Source organism: Loxodonta africana, chromosome 2, assembly GCF_030014295.1.
Source record: "Loxodonta africana isolate mLoxAfr1 chromosome 2, mLoxAfr1.hap2, whole genome shotgun sequence".
In the NCBI taxonomy this organism is placed as follows: Eukaryota; Metazoa; Chordata; class Mammalia; order Proboscidea; family Elephantidae; genus Loxodonta; species Loxodonta africana.
This window is the reverse complement of record NC_087343.1, coordinates 201765096-201791039: the sequence shown is the minus strand read 5'-3', so window position 1 is coordinate 201791039 and position 25944 is coordinate 201765096. Positions and strand designations below refer to the sequence as shown.

At 43.9% G+C, this 25944-nt stretch overlaps 1 protein-coding gene across 3 annotated transcripts in view; it reads left to right on the top strand.

Annotated features, from left to right (window-relative positions):
- The window catches only part of RASGEF1C (RasGEF domain family member 1C), a 43750-nt gene that overhangs the window by 16845 nt on the left and 961 nt on the right, over positions 1 to 25944 (top strand). For all 3 annotated transcript variants that reach the window (XM_064279286.1, XM_003404706.4, XM_064279285.1), the window contains 7 exons: positions 5259 to 5348; positions 7363 to 7465; positions 8003 to 8082; positions 8164 to 8259; positions 12725 to 12820; positions 15192 to 15315; positions 25722 to 25794. In XM_064279286.1, coding sequence (XP_064135356.1) covers positions 5259 to 5348; positions 7363 to 7465; positions 8003 to 8082; positions 8164 to 8259; positions 12725 to 12820; positions 15192 to 15315; positions 25722 to 25794 — 662 coding nt within the window. The remainder of the gene's footprint in view (positions 1 to 5258; positions 5349 to 7362; positions 7466 to 8002; positions 8083 to 8163; positions 8260 to 12724; positions 12821 to 15191; positions 15316 to 25721; positions 25795 to 25944) is intronic.

Below are 25944 nucleotides of genomic sequence, written 5' to 3'. Positions count from 1 at the left end.
TGGTGTGTCTTTTTTGGTGGTATGAGGTCCCCCTGTCTCTCTGCTCACTTCTGTGTTTTATATCTCAGAGAGATTGGCTTAAGACACTATCTAATCTTGTATATTTCATCAATATAACTGCCACTAATCCATCTCATTTCATCATAGTGATAGGATTTACAACACATAGGGAAATCACATAAAATGGTGGACAATCACAGAATACTGGGACTCATGACCCAGCTAAGTTGACAGATATTTTGGGGGGACACAATTCAATCCAGGACAATTATAAAGAATTATATCAGAAGAATAAGGATCGGCAGTTTTGTTTCCAACTCTTATTCTTTTTTCTGTGGTTGTCATAGAACAGAACCATTCATTGATATGACATGGGCATGAGTGATAGATCTTGTTTTTTAAGTCTCTGAAATATTGAACTTTTTGGTTATTGCAGAATAACCTAGCCCAGTATGATTAATAGAATTTCTTTTTCTTGCTTATTGTGTTAACTAGCACGTCTGGTACAACTCTGAATAGAATTGTTGATAATTGGCTTCCTTCTCCTGATTTTAAAGGGAATGCTTTTTAAAATGCTATAGGGTTGTTGTTTTGTTTTGTTTTTTAGATGCCCTATATCAGCTTAAGGAAGTACCCTATTCTTAGTGTGCTAAGAATTCTTATCCTAAGTGGTTGTTGAATTTTATTTAATGCTTTTTCTGGACTCGTTAATCATATGGGTTTTTTTGTTTGTTCTGTTTTCTCCTTTAAATTGTTAAGTGATTACTTATATTAGTTTTTTTTTTAATGTCAAAATGCATTTCTGAGATAAACACAACTTGGTCGTGATAATATCTTTTTCACAGATCTCTAGATTCAGTTGCTAATGGTCTGTTTAAGATTTTTGCACCTATAATCATGACTGAGATTGACCTGTTCTTTTTCATTTTCACACTGCTTGTCTAGTCTTTGTTTCCTCCTCTGTTCTCTGCAAATAAGTGTAAAAGATTGGAATAACCTGTTCCTGGAACATTTGGTCAAATCTGCCAATGAAACTATTTGAGCCGATCTTTTCTTTGAAAGATTTTTTGTTGTTGTTGAGAATATACATAGCAAAACATATTTCAATTTAACAGCTTCTACATATACAATTCAGTGACACTGGTTACATTCTTCAAGTTGTGCCACCATTAGCACCCTCCTTTTCTGGAGTTGTTCCTCCTCCATCAACATAAACTCACTTCCCCCTAGTTTCCTATTTAATCTTTTCAGTTGCTGTTGCCAATTTGATCCCATATAGACAGATTTTGAAAGAGCACAAGGAAGACATTCTTTACTGGTTAAACCAAACTATTTTTTGTTTTTAAGAATACTTCAGGAGATATTTTTTGGTTTAAGGTTTAAAGATTATTTCAGGGTAACAGATACAGGAGTTCATTTAGCCTCCATGGCTCCAGAAAGTCTGGATTTCATGACAATTTGAAATTCTGTTGTACATGTTCCCCCTTTTGATCAGGATTCTTCTATAGACTCTTTGATCAAAATGTTCAGTAATGATATCCAGGCACTGTCCAGTTCTTCTGGTCTCATGGCAAAGGAGGCAGTTGTTCATGTAGGCAATTAGCCACACATTCCATATCTTCCACCTATCCCTGATTCTCTTTCTTCCTCTGTTGCTTCAGGCAAATAGAGACCAGTTGTTCCTTGGATGGCCACCTGCAAACTTTCTAGACCCCAGGAACCACATGGCAAACTAGGGGGTAGAACAGAAACACTATACGTGTTATTAGGCCAATTAACTGGAAAGTCCCATGAAACCATGACCCTAAACCTCCAAACCAAGGAACCAAATCCCATGAGGTTTTTGGTTGTATATAAGCAGCCTCAGAATCTACTCTTAGTGGTTACAAGGGGCGGAAGGGAGGGGAAGAACGGGTAGGGGTTAACAGTTTCGGAAAACTGCATTGATTAAGGGTAGGTTTGCACAGCCAAATATTGCAATTACGTCAATAGGTTGTATAGCTGTAAAAAAGTCGAATTAGCAAAAGGCTGTGTGATAGATATACTTACAAGAAAGACAAAACAAAGAGATGACTTTTATATAGTGATTCAAGTTTTTTTGTTTTTAATGGTTATATGACTGTTTAGGTTTTCTTGCTCTTCTTTAGCTGTTTTGGTAATTTATATATATATTTTTTAGAAATTCGACCATTTTCCCTAGGTTTTCACATTTACAAACATGAAGTTATTCCCAATATTCGCCAGCAATTTTTTTAGTCTTTTCACATCCATATTGATTCATCTCTAATATTGTTTATTCAGTCTTCCCAGAAGTTCATCAATTTTATCAGTCTTTTAAAATAAAGAGCATTTGTTTTAATTCTATATACCTTATTTTTATGCAAATAACACGCACCTTCTACATATGTTTGCCAGCTGCACACTCCCCCCTCAAGGTATTTTCATAAGTGCCGCTATGCCAATTTTTTTTTACATGTTGCTGTAAAAAACAATTAGGCACATTATTTGTGTTAAAATATGGTATTGCATCTTTGTTTACTATTTCATTTATTATCTTTATTATTTACTTCCACCTACTTTCTTTACAATTTACTCTGTTTTTTTAATGTCTTGAGTTGGATGCTCAACTCAATTTTAGCATTTCTTCTTTTCTAATAAAAACATTAAAAAAAGATTTGTTTCCTTTTAAATACATTTTTACTTCAGCCCCAAGTTTTATTTTTCAGTATTTTCGTTATCATTTTACTTTCCCTCACGATTTTATCCTTAGCCTGTAGATTATTTTTAAATGTTTTTAAATTTCCAATTTATAAAGTTTTTAATTTATTTCTAGTTTAATTCTAATATTCTAATCAGAGAATGGAATCTGAATGATATAGATTTTTTAAAATTTTCTAGACCGCTTTATGGCCTAGTATGTGGTCAGTTTTTATGAATGTTTGAAAAGGATATATATCCTTAGATGTTGTTCAAATTTATATTTGTATTTTTTTATTTTAAATTTCTTTATGCTATCAGCTGAAGCCCTGGTGGCCCAGTGGTTAAGAACTTGGCTGCAAACCAAAAGGTAGCAGTCTAAATCCACCAGCCGCTCCTTGGAAACCCTACGGGGCAGTTCTACTCTGTCCTATATGGTTGCTACCCAAACCAAAACCAAACCCACTGCCTTTGAGTCAATCCCGACTCATAGCGACCCTACAGGGCAGAATAGAACTGCCCCATAGAGTTTCCAAGGAGCGCCTGGTGGATTTGAACTGGCAACCTTTTGGTTAGCAGCTGTAGCACTTAACCTCTATACCGCCAGAGTTTCCATATGGTTGCTATGAGTCAGAATTGACTGGACAGCAAAGGGTTTTTTTTTTTTTTTTTTGGAACCTATGGATTGCTGGCACATGTGCTAAAATCTTCCATTGTGACAGTAGGATTCAATTTGTCCTTTTAGAGAGCTTCACCTTCCTAACCAGTTTTACTCTTCAGATTTTGAATCTATGTTATTAGGGTGCAAACAAGTTTAGACTCAGGGAATATTCCTGAAAAATTGAAACTTTTGTTATTATGTATTCACTCTCTAATCTCTTATAATGCTTTTTGTTTTAAGGTCTATTTTGTCTCACACTAATATAAACTGAAACTGAACCCAAACTCATTGTGGTCAAGTTGATTCCGACTCATAGTGACCCTATAGGACGGAAGTAGAACTGCCCCATAGAGTTTCCAAGGAGCGTCTGGTGGATTTGAACCGCCATTCTTTTGGTTAGCAGCCATAGCTCTTAACCACTACGCCACCAGGGTTTCCCACATTAATATAGCTATGTGCTATTTGTCACATAATACGTTTTACTGTTTACTTATATCCTTGGGTTTGTGAGTAAAAAAAAGAGTAGCTCTTAAAAATAGCAAGTAGTTGAATTTTTTTTTTAATCACAGTGGTTGTAATTGATCTGTATGGATTTGCTTTTGCTATCTTCTCTTATACTTTTCAATTATCTTTCTCACCGTTTCTGTTTCTCTGTTCCTCTTTTATTGACTTCTTTTAGAATAATAGATCCCCTTTTCGTCTTTCCCCTCTATTTGTTGAAAATTATCTTGACAATTTTTACTTGCATATTTAAGTTAACAAAAGTTAACAATGTTTACCGATACACTTACCTTCCTCTTCAAAAAGATTAAGATCCAAGAATGCTTTATTGTTAAAAAAAACAAAAACCGATGCTGTCCAGTTGATTCCAACTCATAGAGACCCTATAGGACAGAGTAGAACTGCTCCATAGGGTTTCCAAGGAGCGCCTGATGCATTTGAACTGCTGATCTTTTGGTTAGCAACCGTAGCACTTAACCACTATGCCACCAGGGTTTCCTGCTTTATTGTTAGTCACTCCTATTTATCCTATGTAGTACTTGTCTGGGGTTTTATTTTTATCTTTTTATTTATTTATTTATTTATTTTTGCTTTAGGTAAAAGTTTACAGTGCAAATTAGTTTCTCATTCAAAATTTATACACAAAATTTTTTTACCACATTGGTTGCAATCTCCACAATGTGTCAGCATTCTCCCCCTTTCTCTCTCTACTCCAGATTCCCCACTTCCGTTCATCCAGTTTTCCTGTCCCTTCCTGCCTTCTTATCTTCACTTTTAGGCAGGTGTTGCCCATTTGGTCTCATGTGCTTGACTAAACTTAGAAGCACGTTCCTCACGTGTGTTATTGTTTGTTTTATAGGCCTGTCTAATCTTTGGCTGAAAGCTGGATTCTGGAGTAGCTTCATATCTGAGATAGCAGGGTTTTATTTTTATCTTGATTGTTTTAACTCCACAATTTGGATATTATTGTTAATGTTTTATAAGATCAATTTTTTTTTTAGATTTACTCACACTTATCTTTTTTTTTTTTTTTTTTGCTCACCATTCCTTCTTATATACAAATCTTCCTACTCTGATCATTTTCCCTCTTCCCAAAAAATGTCTTCTAAACTGTGGTGTATTTGTACAGTGGAATGTTCTATATCAATTAAATCATGTTTCCAAAGGAGAGTTTGTGGCACAGGAAGATATTCATGTGGAAAACCATGAAGATATATATATTACACATTTCAAATTCCATTTTTAAATATACAGAAAAAAAGACTAGAAGGATACACATTAAAACATTGGTATTTCTGCATGGTTTTGAGGCTTTCAACATTTTCTGGATTGTCTATAATGATCTTGGACTGTCTTCATGTTCTAAAAAACTCAGAGTGTAGTCCTGTGTCTTTTCTAGCCCTGCTTCAGTGACAAGACTAATAACCTAGAGGCTTACGTGAAATGGTTCAATCGGTTGTGCTACCTCGTGGCAACTGAGATCTGCATGGTGAGTAGAAAGCCAGGGGGCCTGACCTAGCATTGCCAAAGGCTGCTGGGGATCGGGAGGAGCCCACTTGGGAGGGACCAAGAAGGGCGTCTTGAGCCCCAATCCATCTCCAAGCCCAGAGCCAGGCTGGGCACCCCCACCCCCACCCCACCAGCACACTGGGTGTCACCCAGCTTTTCTGCAGTGACATTTCACCTCTCGGTACAGCCCATGACGGATTCAACAGCCAGTCACCAAGGGGTTTGGTGGAATCCTACCCGACATGGCTCTGTTTCCTCCCTCTTTGCCATTTGCCTTGGGCAGCCTGACCTGCAGCTGGTTTCATTTAGCTCTCTCAGGATTTAGAGGTAAAAAATGATCCAACCTCAAAGACAAGAAGGCAGGAAGGGACAGGAAAACTGGACACAGGGAACCCCGGGGTAGAAAGGAAAAAGGGGAGAGTGCTGACACATTGTGGGGATTACAACCAATATTGCAAAACAATTTGTGTATAAATTTTTGAATGAGAAACTAACTTGCACTGTAAGCTTTCACCTAAAGCACAATAAAATTCAAAAAAAAAAAAAAAAGATCCAACCTTTCAGAATTGGGAGATTGCACAAAAGGCATCCACATCTCTGGCTCCTGCTGAAAAGCAGGAAGACCCAGGAACATTGGGCTGAAGAGCGTGTCACTGAGTTGCATCCTGTCTGGCCTCTTCTGTTTCCTTAGAGCAGAAGCTTCCTCCTTGGCATTCCCTCTTTCCATCATGTGGAGCCCAGGGGGTCACTTATTTCCAGTTGGCTCTCCAGAAGCAGATACTGAGACAGAGTTTAGGGTACCAGTACCATTTGCAATTGAATCAACTCTGACTCACGGTGAAAGTATGTCAGAGTAGAACTCTCCTCCATAGCTTTTTCAATGGCTGGTTTTTCAGAAGTAGATCAGCAGACCTTTCTTTTGAGGCACCTCTGAATGGACTTGAACTTCCAGTCTTTTGGTTAGCAGCCAAGTGTGCAGTTTGCACCACCCATGGACTCCAGAGTTTGGGATACAAGGTACTTTTTTAGGGGTCACCAGCAGGATTGCTCAGAGGGAGCAGCTGGTCTGAGATGCAGACTCAACAAGGTCCGGGAAACCTGTGGGAGATTCTCAGAGAACGTTTTCTGTGGGAGTGTCCACTTCGGGCCCAAAGGGTTGGCCTTTGTCACTGGGTGTGGGCTGGCTTGTCAGACCTCAGGTGGGGCAGGCTTGCTACAGCTGAGGCCTACCCTTGAAGGGGGATTTGGGTGGCACACCTCTGCATCCACCACAGCGTGTTTCTTTGTGGCAGTGAAAACTGCTCCTGTGTTGAGTGGGCAAGCAAAATCTATCAGTGTAAAAGAATGCAACTCAAGGTACTGGGTGCACAGCCCACTTCCTACACTTACTTCACCGGCCTGACGGCTGAGATGGGGAGTCCCTGTGAGACCTGCACTGAGACCAGTGTTGTGCAGGGCTCCAGCCCATCCTGGGCCCTGGGGAAGGAGCACAGTTTGGGTCTGAGTCACCCAGAGGTGTGAAACCCCAAGCACTTCATAGCAACAGTCATGCCATCATTCCCCCTTTGACAGAAGTTGGTGGAGGGGCTGCTCGGGGTCAGGACCCTGGGGGCTCAGCAGCATGTCAGGGTCAGTGTGCGGCCCCAGGAGGAGCAAGTTTGGTGCTGGGAGGAAAGAAGAGGGAGCAATGCTTTCTGCTTCCCAGAAGCAGATGTCGGAGGAGAGGAGTTTCAGGGGAGCCATTGAGCCTATCCCAAAGGTGCCTCTCAGCACTTCCTGCTGTGCCCCAGGAGTCCTGCCTGGGCCCCCTATCCAGCTCCTCTATGGGGGTGGGCTCTGTGCTGGCTCTACCATAATGTGCAGGGGATACCCTGAGCCCCTGGGCTGCAAACTGCCTTGGTCATAGAGCTTCTCAATCAGGAAACAGGCAGAAAGAAGGTGAACGAGGGTGGGTGCGAACTCTCATCGCTGAGGCTCTGGCACCCTGTCCCCAGCCAGCCAAGAAGAAGCAGAGGGCCCAGGTGATTGAGTTCTTCATCGACGTAGCCCGTGAGTGCTTCAACATTGGCAACTTCAACTCCCTGATGGCCATTATCTGTAAGTATGTGGCCCAGGCCTGGTGTCCTCTGTGTGAGGACCCCCCAGTGAGGTTGGAGTGGGCACAACCAGACAGGCTGGTGTAGGCCAGGGCCCTCCTGTGAGCAGTAGATGGTTGGGGTGGTCTGTGTGCAGGCCCAAGGTGGCCAGCAACCCCACATCCCTACCCCTGAGGTCCAGGGGGAGATGTCCACTTGAGGCAAGCCCTGCCCCTCAGAGTGCCTGGCTCAGTGGTGTGTCATGTCTCCAAATCCAGGGAAAAGGTGGGGGAGGGAGGTGTCAATGTAGCCACTAGTCACAGGGATGAGGCTAGAGTGGTGGGGACGGGGCCTCAGGGTCTGCATACACAGAAGCCAAGCCCGCCTCAATACAGCATCCACCACCACCCACTATTCAGCAGGCAGAGACCACCAACTGACCTTGGCCCTGGTCAGAGTGCAGTCTGAGGGGCTGGGCCAGTGGGGGCCCCCTGTGCATGGGAATGAGTGGTATGGTCAAGGCCTGAGCAGCCCTCCCAGCCTGGCCCTCCTTTTCCAGCTGGCATGAACATGAGCCCTGTGTCCAGGCTGAAGAAGACCTGGGCCAAAGTGAAAACGGCCAAGTTTTTCATCCTTGAGGTAAACAAGGGGACTGGGCCGCCAGGCACCACTGGCCATCCCTTGGACAGAGCTGCCCAAATGTGTCCTGTCTCCTTCCAGCACCAGATGGACCCAACAGGGAATTTCTGCAACTACAGGACAGCCCTGCGTGGGGCCGCCCACCGTTCCCTGACCGCCCACAGCAGCCGGGAGAAGGTAGGTCAGAGCCCCGGGCCATCAGAGCACCTGCTGTCTTCAGACCACCTCAGCTCTGGTGGGCTATATCAGGGGACCTGAGTGCTGACTCGAAGGCCACCTCATCTGTCCCCTGCCTTACCGCAGCATCTGTTATTAGCCATGAAGCCTTGCTTGTATGGGTAATTCGTCCCCTCCCAAAACAGGTCAGCCCACCATCAAGCAGCTCTAACTGATAGGAAGTGCTTCCTTGCGTGGGGCTGAAGTCTGGACCTGCAGTTTTCCTTTGTGAGGGCCCACCAGTCCTTGAGAATCCTCAAGCCCCCTCCCTCTCTCCTCCAGAGTCAGCACCCTGCTCTTGCCCTGCCATACTTCCCCACTTGGGTCCATTTTATCCCTCAACAGCTCCATTTGTCAGGGTTTCTTTGGTGTCAAATCTAACTGTGGTTTCAAGTACATAGGGTCTTACACCTCCCTTATTCTAAATGTGATACCTTCATTAATGTGGCCACCGATCACATTTACGTTTTTGGCAATGGCTAAACCAAGCTTCACTACAACCATCTTTTCACAAGTCCTGTTCTTATTCATTTTCATTCGACCCTGGTCAATTTTATTTCTCCTCCAAATTCTCCTAGTGGCCTCTGACACAGGAAACCGTGCCCAGGCCCTGGGATTGGAATGACTCTCTGGTTTATAGCCTGTCCCCAACTTGATGATTAGAGTTGTCCGTCTCCCTGGGAAGAAAACGCTAAGACTTGTGACATTTTCATTTGGTCCCTTGCAAGAGCATGGGAGGAATCGGGTCCCTGCTGGGGTTTATGGAGGTCTGTTTTCCAGCTTGAAGGATAATAGGACAAATTGCTGTGTTTGAAATTCTAAGTGACTCTTTCTGGATTATTTTGGGTGGATATCAGTGTCGGCAGTCAGAAGCAAGCATGCTTGTTCCACCCACCTGGTCTCCCTAGCCCACCACTCACCACAGATCCTACAGCAGGGGGCAGGTGGGCAGACAGTAACCACACTGATGTCCATGTCCTGTCAACTCTCTTTTCCTGCCTAGGCTGTGAGCATTTGAAAATATCATGCTTTAGTAACTATGGGTCCCAGGAGGCTGATGCGGTGTGGGGGGAGGGGGGACACACTAATGAGGTGAGATCTCACGGCCCAGAGCAGGTGATCCTGACCCCCAGGAGTCTGGAGGCTGGAGCCACATGACCTCGTGGAGTCTCAGGGGACACCCGACTTCTCCAGTCTCACTTTGAGGAGGGGCAGAGCCAGGAAGCGAACACCAGCCTATCTTGTTCTGAATCTCATGGTCTTTGCATATCACTAGGCTGCCTCCCTTCTCCCTGAGGATAGGGGTGCTATGTGGCAGTTACAGGGGTGTTGGCATATGGCCCAGGAGTTAGATTGTGGGGTAGGGCTGCAGCCCTTTTATTGAGATTTAAGACATGGCACTGGTTCTCTGGACTATTTTCCTTCCATCCATGCTGAGGCAGGGTGGCTGCGGGGCAGGGTGGCCAGACTGGGACTTCACTCTGAGTCACTTTCTAGCTCTGGGATGCCAGGTTGCTGTCTGTTCTGTTGGTGAGTGACATACAGAGCCTTGCGTTTAGACTGGCTGCATTCTCTTCTAACTTCCAGAGAAGACAGGGCCATGGGTCTAGCCCAGCAAAGTTCTTCATAACTGGATGGGAGGGTGGAAGGGAGGGAGGGAGGGAGGGAGGGAGGGAGGGAGGGAGGGAGGGAGGGAGGGAGGGAGGGAGGGAGGGAGGGAGGGAAGGAAGGGTGGCAGGAAGGAAGGGTGGCAGGAAGGAAGGGTGGCAGGAAGCAAGAAACTATAGAAGAATGGGTGCTTGGAGATGTTCTCATAGCCTCCTGGTGCCTCCAGCTAAAGTCAGAGAGGCTGGAAGTCCTCAGTGGTCATAGCCTTTTGTGCTTTCTTCCTGCCTGTGTTTGGCTCCCCTCTCCCCTGGTCTCTATCATGGGGCATACTTAACACAGGCTTCCCTGGGTGAGCCACAGTCTTAACTGAGTTCTGGTCAAATTTCTCAGATTCAGAAAGTGGGTTTTCAGTTATAAAGGGCCCCTTTGGTTCCCACAGGAGCAGGGAGACCAGCTAGAATGCTAATGCCATTGTGCAGGCCTGGTGTGGTGATAGCCAGGACCAGCATGGAAGTGGTGAAGAGTGCTCATATTTGGAAAACCCTACCTTGTTTAGGATCAGCTCCTATGTCCCTGCCTCCAGGAGCCCCGGACCAGACCCCTGAGGCGCTGTCTCTGAGTGCTGAGTCTCCTTGTCCTCAGTCCCCCTCCTGTCATGGCGCATCTCCCTACTCCAACCCCATTCAGCTGTCTTGCATCAACCCTGGCTCTGTGCCTAATGGAGACTCAGCACCAGTGGTGGTGGGGGCAGCGGGCAGAGGCCACCCTCCTTCCAGCACAGTGAGGAAGCAGACAGGACAGGGGCTCTGGGGCCTGAGCTATCTGTATCCTAGCCCTGTGTCTGTCACTTACTGCTGTGTGAGGTCGTGCAAGTTAGTTAACCTCTCTGGGTCTTGGTTTCCTCATCTGTAAAATAGGGGTCATAAGCACCCTCTCCATAGGACAGTGATACAGATGTAATGTGCATATCAAGTTTAGCACATGAAGCATTCACACCCACCACCAGTGCCTCCATGATGCAGAATAAGGCAAAAGCGAAGGGCTCTTTGGGAGCACAGACAAGGGCTGAACCCAGCCTGTTGTTAATTGCCATTGAGTCGGCTCTGACTCATGATGACCCCATGTACAACAGAATGAAATGTTGCCTGGTCCTGCACCATCTTCACAGTCATTGGTGTGCTTGAGTCCATTGTTATGGCCACTGTGTATTTTGAGTTTTTTTTCCAATTTAGAGGGCTCATCTTCCAGCACTATACTAGGCAATATTCTGTTGGGATCCGTAGGGTTTTCAATGGCTAATTTTGGGGAGTATATCACCAGGCCTTTCTTCCTAGTCTGTCTTAGTTTGAAAGCTCTGCTGAAACCTGTCCACCGTGGGCGACCCTGCTGGTATTTGAAATACTGGTGGCATAGCTTCCAGCATCATAGCAACACACAAGCCACCATAGTATGACAAATTGACAGACAGGTGGTGACGGGCCAGCCTAGAGATTAAGAAAGACTTGCTGGCAAGGCTTCCATATTTTGTGGGTTGTTTCCATGACTGTGTCTCCCACCACCCTGAGGTCGGGAATGTGTCTGATACACCCTCAGTGTCCCCCAAGCCCTGGCATCTGGAGCAGGGAAGACCTGAGCAAATATCTGCAGAATTGACATAAATCTAGGGTGACCAGCTCATCCCATTTTGCCCAGGACTGTTCAGTTCTAGCACTGAAAGTCCTGCATCCCAGGAAATCCCTGAATCCTGGGAACCCCACTGAATCTGGGCCTAGTCCTGGTTCTGGGGGTCACTGAGGCCTTGGGCCAGGCTACCATTCTCTGGGCCTCAGATTCCCTATCTTCCCCGCCCAGCTGAGCAATCCACACTTCTGTGCGGCACAGAGCAGTTTGTGGCCACAGCCTCATAGTCTGTGTCCACTTGGATGCAGCATGACCCTGAACCAGAAATGCTAGGCCTGGTGCCTAGTTCCAAGGGGTCGGCTAGAGGTTGTCTCTGGCTGGACTGGGAGCCAGTGCTCCAGCTCTGGAGTAAGTCCCCCTTGTAAAGGAGTATATAGTCAGCGGGTGCACAGAGCGGGCAGAAGCAAGACATCTGACTGAGGAAACACAGCATATGGTTGATAAGCCCTTCCCTTCAGGAGGTGGAGCAGGGGTGCTTGGGGTCTTAACATAAGTGCTTCAGGACAATTTCAGCATCAAGAAAGACATCAGATGACAGATGTTAAGTAAAAAGGGAGGCTATACCATTTCAAAGCAGATGTTTCATATCCCATGCGTATTTAACAGTGGGCACTGCATGGGCCATTCCCCACCCCACCCCCAGATGAACGGAGCTATGGCCTGAGTCTGTGAACCTGCAGGTGGGGCGGGCACCCACCTGTCTTCCCACCAGGCAATGGAAGAAACAGTCCAGGATCATTGCAACTGTGCATCGAGACTTTCCCCCAACCCCAACACAAGGGGGAACGTCACCATATACAGTAAAAGCTCAACCAGCACTGACCTCTGATGGGGCCTGAGAGGAAACACGGTCTGGCCCCACCGACATGGGGCCATTACTCCTTTCTGTGGTTTCCACACTGGCCCCCTGGTGCACACAAATTAGCTTTATAACCCACGAAGTCCCACAGGCCGACCAGGCCAGCCTTGAAGGTCTTCCACCCTCTGCCTCCTGAACTGTATCTGAGGCCAGCTGGCTAGGCCCTGCCTCTGTCCCTGGACAGGGTGGCTGGACGCTGGAAAGGCTGCCTCCGCCGGCCGTTGCTCTGCCCCTGCAGGGAGGCCAGCCGGGCGCTAACCTGCCTCCTCTGCCTTCCAGATCGTCATTCCCTTCTTCAGCCTGCTCATCAAAGACATCTACTTCCTGAACGAAGGCTGTGCCAACCGCCTCCCCAATGGAAATGTCAACTTTGAGGTAGGACCCAGGGCCCTGGTCAGTCTACCACACAGTTAGATGGGCCCCAGAAAAGTCCCAGAGCAGGAATGCTGGCCCTGAGCTGGTTACTAACAGGGGGCTCCAAGGCAGAGTGCTGCAGCTCACAGTTGGCTGAACCCTTTCACAGCCAACATGGGGCAGGAATGCCCAGGTCTCCCCATACCCCATGTTCTGGAGGAGGAGGCAGAGGCACCCGTGCATGCCCACCACCCCCCCCGCCCCCCCCCCCCCACACACGGATGAATGAATGTGCTGACCCTGCTGTGAGTCAGGCCTCGGCCCAGCCCTGCATAGGATAATGTAGTCACTTTCAGCCCTGGAGGAGCGTCAGACCTGTAGATCCCTGGTGACAACTGGCAAGTGCTTTGACAGGGCCACACAGGGTCAGTGTGCGGATTAGGGAGGCCTCCCAAGGAGGACCTTAAGCAGTGAGGAGGAGGTTGTCAGGTGGAGGCAGAGGAAACAGAAGGAAAGGAGGCAGCTACTCCCTCACAGACACTCTCCAGTGTCAGCTCAGGTGCTCCCTCCAGGAAGCCCACTTTAACCTCCCAGGCAGAGGGAGGCCCACCATCAGCAGGCTGGGCATCCTTGGTCCTCCACGCTCCTCAGTAGCAAGGCCAGGCTGATGCCACCCCACGTCCTGACTACCCATATGGGCCCACCCAGCACTTAGGTCTCTGAGTGGCCCTGCAGTGGGAGGAGGCTAGGCATGGTGGGGGAGGCCCAGGAGTTCTGTGGGTGCTGGGCAGTGGCAGCAGGGGCCCCTGAGTCAGACAGTGCCTGCCAGACAGCAGTGGTGCCCCCAGTCCATAGGAAGGAGAGAGATGGAGAGCTGTCCCACCCTGTACTGGCACTGGCCTTGTATATACCCAAGTGGTTATGCGGCCCCACCGTGCCTCGAACTCCAAAGGGCTAACAGCCGTAGGCCGGTCACTTTCCCTATCTGAGCCTCAGTATTTCCCTGTATAAAACAGAGCTTCAATCATGGGCCTCACAGAGGGGCTAGGAGGATGGGCCATGACTGGTCCCATGCAGGTGTTCTTGCTGACAGGGGTTATCAGGATCCAGACTGCCTCAGATGTTGGAGCCCTTGGCGGGAGCAGCCCTCTATTGGTGGGTCTCATGCTGACACCCTGGCCAACCTCCACACGCTGCCCGAAGGCTGGCTTGCCTCTGAGGACCAGCAGATCTGGGAGGGTATCTGGTCCAGCAGGTGGGGGGGGCCCTGGTTCTCAGGGGCCCTGTACCCCTGAGGTAGGGGGGTACAATCCAGGCTGCAGGGGACATGGATAAAGCTTCAGGGGCCCAGGAGCCTGGGATCATGCTCCCCAGAAGACCCCAACACACACAGCCTACCTGAACTGGTCCTCAGACCCGAGGCAGGTGGGAGACTCAGGAACGGGGTGGTAGGGGCCAGAAGCCAGGCTGAACCTGGCCCCCAGAGCTAATCAAGGCTGCCTCAGAGCAGGGTTTCCCACCCCGTAGTGCATTTTGGACTGCTATTTACTAAAAATCCTTCTTTAAGTGGGCATACTGTTTTTTTAAACTTAAATAAATATCTTTAAGTTTTACATAAATAAAACTTTACTTAAATAAATGTACTTAAATGTATTTGTTTAAATACATTTCCATCATTCTATAAATCAAAAACACGTATCACTTGCCATAAATAGGGGATAACCATGAAAATAGATACAATGAAAACACAATAATGTTCAACTTCAGCTAGGTGCAGCTGCCTGCTGAAGGCTGTAGCCTGAGGGGGCGACTAGTGAGCCCTGAAGCCCCTAGATGGTACAAACAGTTAACTGTGCTGGACTGCTAACCAAAATGTTGGATGTTCCAAGTCTACCCAGAGGCACCTCAGAAGAAAGACCTGGCAATCTACGTCCAGAAACTCAGCCATGTAAAACCCTATGGAGCACAGTTCTACTTTGACACATAGGGGGTCATCATGAGTTGGACTCAACTCAATGGCAGCTGGTTCTTGGTCGTGAGCCCTGGGCATGGTCACAGTGGATGCAGATGGGTACTTTAGTAATCACAGAGAACAAAGGTGGTCTGGAGAGGAAATCGCTTTCTCTCTGCACTATTCTGTCATTCATTGTCCTGAGTTCCTCCTGACAGCCCCTCCTCCCCTAGTCTGGGATGCAAGGCCAAGAAAGCAGCTTCCCTTGCTGGCCCAGACCCCCACGAAGTGAGGTTTTAGGCATCCATATCAGGACTTTGGCACTTGCTCCCCCCACCCCAGTATGCCTCACTGAGGGCTGAGGGAAGAGGCCACGTACCCTTCAAGGTGACCTCCAGGCTCTGGATTTACCTCCATTCTATGTCTTTGTGACCCTGGCAGAAATTTCTGGAGCTGGCCAAGCAGGTTGGAGAGTTCATCACATGGAAACAAGTGGAGTGTCCCTTCGAGCAAGACCCCAGCATCACCCACTACCTGCACACGGCCCCCATCTTCAGTGAGGACGGTAAGGTGCCCCACAGCCTCCCTGACCTCTGGGGCCTTTAGTCCAGCCACCACTCAAGTCCCTCTGCTCTGAGCAGGGATATAACATGCCGACCTCTGCCAGCTCCAGGAGGGAGCCAGGAAGGCTGCCTCTCCTTGACTGGCTGGTCACCACCCATGGTGTGCAAGATGGGGCCTACGGAGCTGTAAGTTGGCCCCAGGACCAGGCTCCCACTGGACATAGTTTGGACACTGGTGGACATCATAAATCTGAACCTCATTGGGCTGACAGCGGTCTTTCCTCAGCTGGGTGTGTGTGTGAGAGAAAGAGAGAGAGATATACACACATTAGATGAGGTTTCTTTTCTTGAAAGTGCTGTTAATGTCTGTCCTCTCCCAGCATTCTCAGCTGGTCATATGTCAGATAAAAGAAATTTGCTTGCAAATTGCTAAGTGGACAAACCCCCAGGGTCTCCGTTGTCTCCCTTCTCCAGGAAAAGAAAATGCTGGAGAAGGAGAAGCAGTCAGCAGACTTTCAGTGGTCTTCCCCAGCGGGGCAGAATGCCTGATGGCTAGCTGCTCTCTGGATTCAGGAAACACAGGCTCCCAACCCACCGTGGTGCACAACAGGCCTGGCTCCTCATCACCATAAGCATGTTACAAATGTACCCACACCCTTGCTCACAAGAACCTTTTCTGCAAAAAAAAAAATTAGGGGGAAGGATTTTTTAATGACTTTGCTTTTGAATTATTAATACTTCAAATTTGTCGTTTCATTTTTTATATTTTGGAGTCAATAACTTTTTAGAGGTGGTCTCACCCATATCTGTAGCACCCCTCCCCCAAGAAGCTCAACAACCCAAAGTACTAAACCTGATGGATAAACTAGACCCAGGCTGCCCCACCCCCAGTAAGCTGTGTGGCACTTGGAAGTTTCCTTACCTCCTCTAAGCCTTACCTGCTGCATCTGTAAAGTGGGGTAATAAGAGAATCCACTCGCCGGAGTCATGGTAAGAAGTAGGACACATCACACGCCCTGAGCCATTCTCCTGGCTTTGGAGAGGGAACAAATTAACAAACTGAAAAAATAATCTGCCACTCCCCTAAGCTGGGAACACAGAGCAGGCACAGCCCCTTTGCCTAGCCACAGGCATAAGGAGTCCATGGACTTTGAATGCCTTTCACCCCTGCATAGACTGGTGTGGGCCCATTTCAACAGCATAGGCCCTCATTAGCACAGAATAACAGGGTATATACCTTAAGCCTGTTTTCATCTGTATCTGCTATAAGGGGGAGTGACAGATTTGTGACATTTGACACCGACCTGCCCATGAAGCAGGGTCCTCAGCTACCCACATCAGGGGCCTGAGGACTGGTGGTTCCACCCACTGTACTGAGCAACCTATGATGGGGTCTAAGAATAAGTGGTAACTCCCAGTCCTAACAGCCAACAGCATTGGGTGCCTTTAGTCCAGCTGCGAAAATCACCTACCTACACGCTCTAGGGAACGAGGACATGCTTTCTACCCAGACACTCAGGGGCAGCAGTCAGCCCCCCGCCTTGATCAGTGCATGACCCCTACTGCAGCCAGATACCTTTGCCTACTCCAATCACCCTGCCCATCTAGGACTATAGGTGAGAGCCTGAACCACACACTTGGTGACTGACAACCTGGACACCTGAGCTGAATCCTTACAAGAAAAGTAAATGGACTCTGGGCTCACATACCTAGTAACAGCTCTAGCCACCTGAAGACAGGATGTGAGAGTTTCAAAGATACCAGTAATCAAACTAGCTCACACGACCAGCCTATTTGGAGGTATCAAAAAAAAAAAAAAAACTAGGACACAGTAAACGAGCATAAAATAAACATAATAACTCATTGATGGCTTGGACACAACAATCAATATCAAATCACATAAAGAGGCAGACGATGATGGTGTCAGTGAGCCACAGAAACAAAGAATCAAGAAACCTTCCAGAGGACGATAACTCTTGGAATTACTGGAGGTAGAATTCAAAAGGCTAATATACAGAACTCTTCAGCAGATCAGGAAGGAGATCAGGCAAAACACAGAACAAGCCAAGGAACACACAGACAAAGCAACGGAAGAACTTAAGAAGGTTATACAAGAGCATAATGACAAATTTAACAGGCTGTAAGAATCCATAGACAGCAAACAGAAATTCAAAAGGTTAACAATAAAATTTCAGAATTAGACAACTCAATAGAAAGGCATAGGAGCAGAATTAAGGCAATAGAAGTCAGAATTAGTGAGATTGAAGATAAAGCACTTGACTCCAACTTATTTGAGGAAAAATCAGATAAAAGAATTTAAAAAAATGAAGAAACCCTAAGAATTATATGGGACTCTATCAAGAGAAATAATCTATGAGTAACTGGAGTACCAGAACAGGGGGATAACAGAGAATACAGAGAGAATTGTTAAAGATTTGTTGGCAGAAAACTTCCCTGATATCATGAAAGAGGAGAAGATATCTATCCAAGATGCTCATCGAACCTCACACAAGGTAGATCCCAAAAGAAAGTCACTAAGACATGGTATAATGAAACGTGCCAAAACCAAAGATAAGAATTTAAGAGCAGTAGGGATAAATGAAAAGTCACCTACAAAGAAGAGTCAATAAGACTAATCTCTGATTACTCAGCAGAAACCATGCAAGCAAGAAGGCAATTGGATGACATACATAAAGCCTTGAAAGAAAAAAATGACCAGCCAAGAATTATGTATCCAGCAAAACGGTCTCTCAAGTATGATGGCGAAATTAGGGCATTTTCACATAAACAGAAGTTTAGGGAATTAATAAAAAACAAACCAAAAGTACAAGAAATAGTAAAGGGAGTCCTCCGGTAAGAAAACCAATAACATCAGATAACAACCAAGACTAGAACACAGGACAGAGCCACCAGATATCAACCCAGATAGGGAAGTCACAAAAATAAATCAAGGCTAAAACACTGAAGATAGGGGAACAGAGACGTCAACATGTAAAAGATGACAACATTAAAAAAAAAAAAGGGACTAAAAAATGTAGTCTTTCATATGGAGAGGAAGTCAAGGTGATATAAAGAAATAAAAGATTGTTTTAAACTTAGAAAAATAGGGGTAAATATTTAGGTAGCAGCAGAGGAAACTAACACTCCTACACATCAAGATAAAAAACAAGAAATCATAAAGACTCAGCAAACACAAAATCAACGACAATGAAAAAGACAAAAAAAAATACATAAAGAAAAATGACTCAGCACAGAAAATTCAATGGAACAAAGAAAGTGTCAACAACACACAAAAAAATACATCAAAATGACAGCACTAAACTCATACCTATCAATAATTACACTGAATATAAATGGACTAAATGCACCAATAAAGAACAGAGACTGGCAGAATGGATTTAAAAACACAATCCATCTATATGCTTCCTACAGGAGACACACCTTAGACTTAAAAACACAAACTAAAACTCAAAGAATGTTTAAAAATATGTATCAAGCAAACAACAATCAAAAAAGAGCAGGAGTGGCGATATTAATCTCTGACAAAATAGACTTTAGAGCAAAATCCACCATAAAGGGTAAAGAAGGACACTATATAATGATAAAAGAGTCAATAGACCAGGAGGACATAACCATAATAGATATTTACACACTCAATGACGGGGCTCCAAAATACATAAAACAAACTTTAACAGCATTGAAAAGAGAAATAAACAGCTCCACAATAATAGTAGGAGACTTCAACACACCACTTTCAGTGAAGAACAGAACATCCACAATGAAGCTCAGTAAAGACACGGAAGATCTAAATGCCACAATTAACCAACTTAATCTCATAAACCTATACAGAACACTTCACCCAACAGCAGCCAAGTGTACTTTCTTTTCCAATGCACATGGAACATTCTCCAGAATAGAGCACATATTAGGCCACAAAGCAAGCCTTAACAGAATCCAAAACATCAAAATATCACAAAGCATCTTTTCTAACCATAAAGCCATAAAAGTAGAAATCAATAACAGAAAAAGCAAGGAAAAAAATCAAATATGTAGAAACTGAACAACACCTTGCTCAAAAACTACCGGGTTAGGGAAGAAATCACGGATAGAATAAAGAAATTCATAGAATCAAATGAGAATGAAAACACAGCCTACCAGAATCTTTGGGACACAGCAAAAACAGTGCTCAGAGATCAATTTACAGCAATAAATGCACACATCCAAAAAGAAGAAAGGGCCAAAATCTAAACACTAACTCTACAACTCGAACAAGGAGAAACGGAGCAGCAAAAGAAGCCCTTGGGCACTAGATGAAAGGAAATAATAAAAATTAGAGCAGAATTAAATGAAATAGAAAAACTATTGAAAGAGTTAACAAGACCAAAAGCTGGTTCTCTGAAAAGGTCAATGCAACCAATAAACCACTGGCCAAACTGACAAAAGAAAAACAGAAGAGTAAGCAAATAACCCGAATAAGAAATGAGATGGGTGATATCACAATAAAACCAACTGAAATTAAAAGAATCATAGCAGAATACTATGAAAAATTATACTTCAACAATTTGAAAACCTACAGGAATTGGACAAATTTCTGAAATACACGATCTACCTAAATTGACACAAACAGAGGTAGAACTACTAAATAAACCCTTTACAAAAGAAGAGATTGAAAAGGTAATTTAAAAACTCCTAACATCAACAACAACAAAAAAAGCCCTAGCCCTCACGCTTCGCTGGAGATTCTACCAAATTTTGAGAGAAGAGTTAGCACTGCTACGACTAAAGGTATTTCAGAGCATAGAAAAGGATGGAATACCTCAAACTCATTCTATGAAGCCAGGATGTCCCTGATACCAAAACCAGGTAAAGACACCACAAAAAAAGAAAATTGTAGGACAATATCTCTCATGAACACAGACACAAAAATCCTCGGCGAAATTCTAGTCAATAGAATTCAACATGACCAAGTAGACTTCATACCAGGTATGCAGGGATGGTCAACATTAGAAAAACAATCAATGTAATCCATCACATTAATAAAACAAAAGACAAGAACCACATGATTGTATCAATTGGTGCAGAAAAGGCATTTGACAAAGTCCAACACCCGTTCATGATATAAACTCTCAGCAAAATAGGAATAGAAGGGAAATTCCTCAACATAATAAAGGACAATTATACAAAGCCAACAGCCAACATCACCCTAAAAGGAGAGTCTGAAAGCTTTCCCCTTGAGAACAGGAACCAGACAAGGATGCCCTTTATCACCACTCTTATCCAACATCTTGCTGGAGGTTCTATCCAGAGCAATTAGGCTAGAAAAAGAAATAAATGGCATCAAATTGGTAAGGAAGAAGTAAAAGTATCTCTATTTGCAGGTAATATGATCTTGTACACAGAAAACCCTCAAGAATCCACAAGAAAACTACTGGAACTACTAGAAGAGTACAGCAAAGTATCAGGATACAAGATAAACATACAAAAATCAGTTGGATTCCTCTATACCAACAAAGAGAACGTTGGAGAGGAAATCACCAAATCAATATCATTTACAATAGCCCCAAGAAGGTAAAATACATAGGAATAAATCTAACCAGTGACGTAAAAGACCTATACAAGGAAAACTACAAGACGCTACTGCAAGAAACCAAAAGAGACCTACATAAGTGGGAACACATGCCTTGCTCATGGATAGGAAGACTCAACATTGTGAAAATGTCTATTCTACCAAAAGCAATCTATAAATACAACACAATCCCTATTCAAATTTCAAAGGCATTTTCTAATGAGATGGAGAAACATCACCAACTTCCTATGGAACAGGAAGAGGCCCTGGATAACTAAAGCATTACTGAAGAAGAAGAACAAAGTGAGAGGCCTCTCACTATCTGATTTTAGAACCTATAATACGACACGGTAGTCAAAACAGCCTGGTACTGGTACAACAATAGATACATAGAACAGAATTGAGAATCCAGATGTAAATTCATCCACTTGTGAGCAGCCAATATTTGACAAAGGCCCAGAGTCTGTTAAATGGGAAAAAGACAGTTTCTTTAACAAATGGTGCTGACATAACTGTATATTCATCTGCAAAAAAAATGAAACAAGACCCACCCTCACACCATGCATCAAAGACATAAATATAAAATCTAAAATGATAAAGATCATACAAGAAAAACAGGGACAATGCCAGGAGCCTTTATACAGGGCATAAACAGAATGCAAAACATAACTAGCAATGAACAAACACCAGAATAGAAACTAGATAACTGGGAGCTCCTAAAAATCGAACACTTATGCTCATCAAAAGACTTCACCAAGAGTTAAAAGACAACCTATAGACTGGGAAAAAATTTTTGGCTGTGACATATCTGATCAGGGTCTAATCTCTAAAATCTACAAGATACTGCAAAACTTCAACCACAAAAAGACAAATAACCCAATTAAAAAATGGGCAAAGGATATGAACAGGCACCGCACCAAAGAAGACAGTTAGGCAGTTAACAGATACATGAGGGAATGCTCACGATCATTAGCCATTAGAGAAATGCAAATCAAAACGACAGTGAGATACCATCTCACCCCAACAAGGCGAGCATTATTCCAAAAAACACAAAATAATATAAATGTGGGAGATACTGCTGGTGGGAATGTAAAATGGTACAACCACTTTGGAAATCGATTTGGCGCTTCCTTAAAAAGCTAGAAATAGAAATACCATACTATCCAGCAATCCCACTCCTTGGAATATATCCTAGAGAAATAAGAGCCATCACACAAATAAATACATGTATACCCATTGCAACACTTCACAATAGCAAAAAGATGGAAACAACCTAGGTGCCCATCAATGGAGAAATGGATAAACAAATTATGGTATATTCACACAATGGAATACTATGCAATGATAAAGAACAACGATGAATTCAAGAAACATCTCATAACATGGATGAATCTGGAAGGCATTATGTTGAGTGAAATTAGTCAGTCAGAAAAGTACAAAATATGAGACCACTATTGTAAGAACTCGAGAAAAGGCTTAAACACAGAAGAAAACATTCTTTGATGGTTACGAGGGTGGGAAGGGAGGGAAAAGGGTATTCACTAACTAGACAGTAGATAAGAACTATCTTATATGAAGGGAAGCACAACACACAATACAGGGGAAGTCAGCACAACTGGACTAAACCAAAAAGTAAGAAGTTTTCAGAACACAACCAAACACTTCGCAGGAGAGTGTAGCAGGGCCGTGGGTCCGGGGTCCATGGTTTCAGGGGACATCTAGGTCAATTGGCATAAAAAGTTTATTAAGAAAATGTTCTGCGTCCCGCTTTGGTGAGTGGCATCTGGGGTCTTAAAAGCTAGCAAGCAGCCACCTAAGATGCATCAATTTGCCCCAACCCACCTGGAGCAAAGAAGAATGAAGAACATCAAAGACACAAGGAAAATAGTAGCCCAAGAGACAAAAGGGGCCACATAAACCAGAGGCTCCATCGGCCTGAGACCAGAAGAGCTAGATGGTGCCCGGCTACCACCAATGACCACCCTGACAGGGAACACAACAAAGAGTCCCTGAAGGAGCAGGAGAAAAGTGGGGTGCAGAACTCAAATTCTAGTAAAAAGAGTAGACTTAAGGGTCTGTTGAGACTGGAGGAACCCCAGAAGACAGGCCCCCCCGACTCTCTGTTAACCCAGAACTAAAACCATTCCTGAAGCCAACTCTTCAGACAAAGAATAGACTGGACTTTAAGACATAAAATGATACCCGTGAAGAGTGTGCTTCTTAGTTCAAGTAGATACACAAGACTAAATGGGCAGCTCCTGTCTGGAGGCGAGATGAGAAGGCAGAAAGGGATAAGAGCTGGTTGAATGGACACAGGAAATCTGGACTGGAAAGGGGGAATGTGCTGTCACATTATAGGAACGGCAACTAGGGTTACATAACACTGTGTGTGTAAATTTTTGTATAAGAAACTAACTTGAGCTGAAAACTTTCGCCTAAAGCACAATTAAAAAAAAAAAAGATAGGATGCAAGATAAACATACAAAAGTCAACTGTATTTCTATGTACTAGGAATGAACAGATGGACACCAAAATTAAAAATACAACAGTATTTATAGTCACTCAAAAAATGAAATACTTAAGTTTTAATCTAACAAAATATGTATAGGATTTGTATGCTGGAAACTACATAATGCTGATAAAAGAATTCAAAGAGGATCTAAATAAACAGAGACATACTGTGCTCATGGAGTTGAAAACTGAGCATAATAAAGATACACACACACATAGGCACGGAAGACAGATGCCATGTGATGAGTGCCAAGAAACCAAGGAACACCTGAGGCTAAAGACAAGGAAGAAATAGACATGACCAAGACCCTGATTTGGACTTTTAGCCTCCAAACTGGTAGCAGTTTTAATGCAATTCCTACCAAATCCCAGGAAGATTTTTTTGTAGATATAGATAAGATTATTCTAAAATTTATATAGAAAGGCAAAGGAACTAAAATAGCTATGACAGCTTTGGAAAAAAGAATAAAGTGGGAGGAATCATTCTACCTGATATTAAAACCTAATATATAGCAACAGTAATCAAGACAGCTTGGTTTGGCAAAGGATAGACACATAGATCAACGGAACAGAGTAGAGAAGCCAGAAATAGATCCACATAAACATACTCAACTGATTTTTGACAAAGGTGCAAAAGCAATTCAATGGAAGAAATACAGCTTTTCAACAAATCATCCTGGAACAATTAAACATTCATAGACCAAAAAATGATCCTCAACCAGTCTTACACCTTATACAAAAATTAACTCAAAACCGATCACAGACTTAAATGTAAAATATAAAACTTTGGGGAAAAATCATTGGAATCTAGGGCTAGATAAAGAGTTCTTAGACCTGACAGCAAAAGCATGATCCATAAAAGGAAAAATTGATCAATTGGGCTTACCATAATCAAAATTAAAAACTTTTGCTTGCAAAGGATCCTGGTGAGATGACCAAAAGATCAGCTACAAACTGGGAGACAATATTTGCAAACCACATAACTAACAAAGAACTAGGATCTAGACTCAACATGGTGCAATAGTAAAAAAAATCCAATCAGAAAATGAGCAAAAGACATGAAGAGACATTTTACCAAGGAGAATACACAGATGGCCAATAAGCACATGTAAAGATATTCAACATCATTAGCCTTTAGGAAAATATTAAAACCACAATAAGATATCACTATACACCTATCAGAATAACTAAAACAAAAACTAGTGACAACACCAAAAGCTGACAAGGATGCAGAGAAACTGGATCAGACATACACTGCTGGGGGAATAGCCACTCTAGAAAACAATTTCGTAGGTTTTAAAAAACTAAACTCACAACTACCATAAAAAATGCTCCGCAACTACCATATAGCCCAGTAATTACACTCTTGGGCATCTATCCCTGAGAAATGAAGACTTATGGTTACACAAAAGCCTGTGGTATATCCATACTGTGGAATACTGCAGTAAAAAGGGACAAACTATTAATACACACAACAACTTGACGGATCTCCAGAGAATTATGCTAAAGAAAAAAGCCAATTCCAAAATGTTACATAATGTTATGGATTAAATTGTGTCCCCCCAAAATATGTGATGAATTTCTGGCCCTGGTACCTGTAGATGTAATCCTGTTGGGAGGTAGGGTTTTCTATGTTATGTTAATTAGATCTTACCCAAGTAGAGTGGGTTCTAAATCTAATAACTTTTAAGTTATAAAAAGAACAGATTACACACACACACACAGAAGACAGATGCTATGTAATGATCATCAAGGAACCAAGGAACACTCAAGGCTACTGACAAGGAAGGAATTGACATGGCCAAGACCCTGATTTGGACTTTTAGGCTCTAGAGCTGTAAGAAAATAAATTTCTGTTCTTTCAGCCCACCCCCTTGTGGTGTTTGTGTTACAGCAGCACTAGATAACTAAGATACAGCCTGTGTGATTTCATTTATATATAACATTTTTGAAGTGATAAAATATAGTAATGGAGACCCAATCAGTAGTTGCCAAGGGCTACAGACAGTGGGAGTGAGACAGAAATGAGCGCGGCTATAAAAGGGCAACATGAAGGATCTTTGTGGTGAGGGAGATGTTCTTTATCTTGACTGCATTAATGTCAATATCTTGGTTGTGATATTGTATTATAGTTTTTCAAGTGGTTACCATTAGGGGAAACTGAGTAAAAGGTGCACAGTCTCTCTCATATTATTTCTTACAACCATGTGTGAATTTACAATTATCTTAAAATAAGAACTTTAATTTTATAAAAGCCAGTCAGGCAGTGGGCATAGAACAGGTTATTGTCATCAATCATAATTGCCTAATTTCTCTTCATTTTCTCTTTAGGTCTTTATCTGGCTTCTTATGAAAGTGAAAGCCCAGAGAACCAAACAGAAAAAGAGAGGTGGAAATCTCTAAGGTGAGTCTGTGCTCCAGGGTAGGGCCTGGGGGTGGAGGGAGACGGTTGGGGTCTGTGAGGCCAGTCCAGGGCCAAGGCGCCTTTGAGATCCCGGTCATCAGCCTTCTGGGGGCCCACATCATGTGAAAACCGGGTGAAATTGTGCACTAC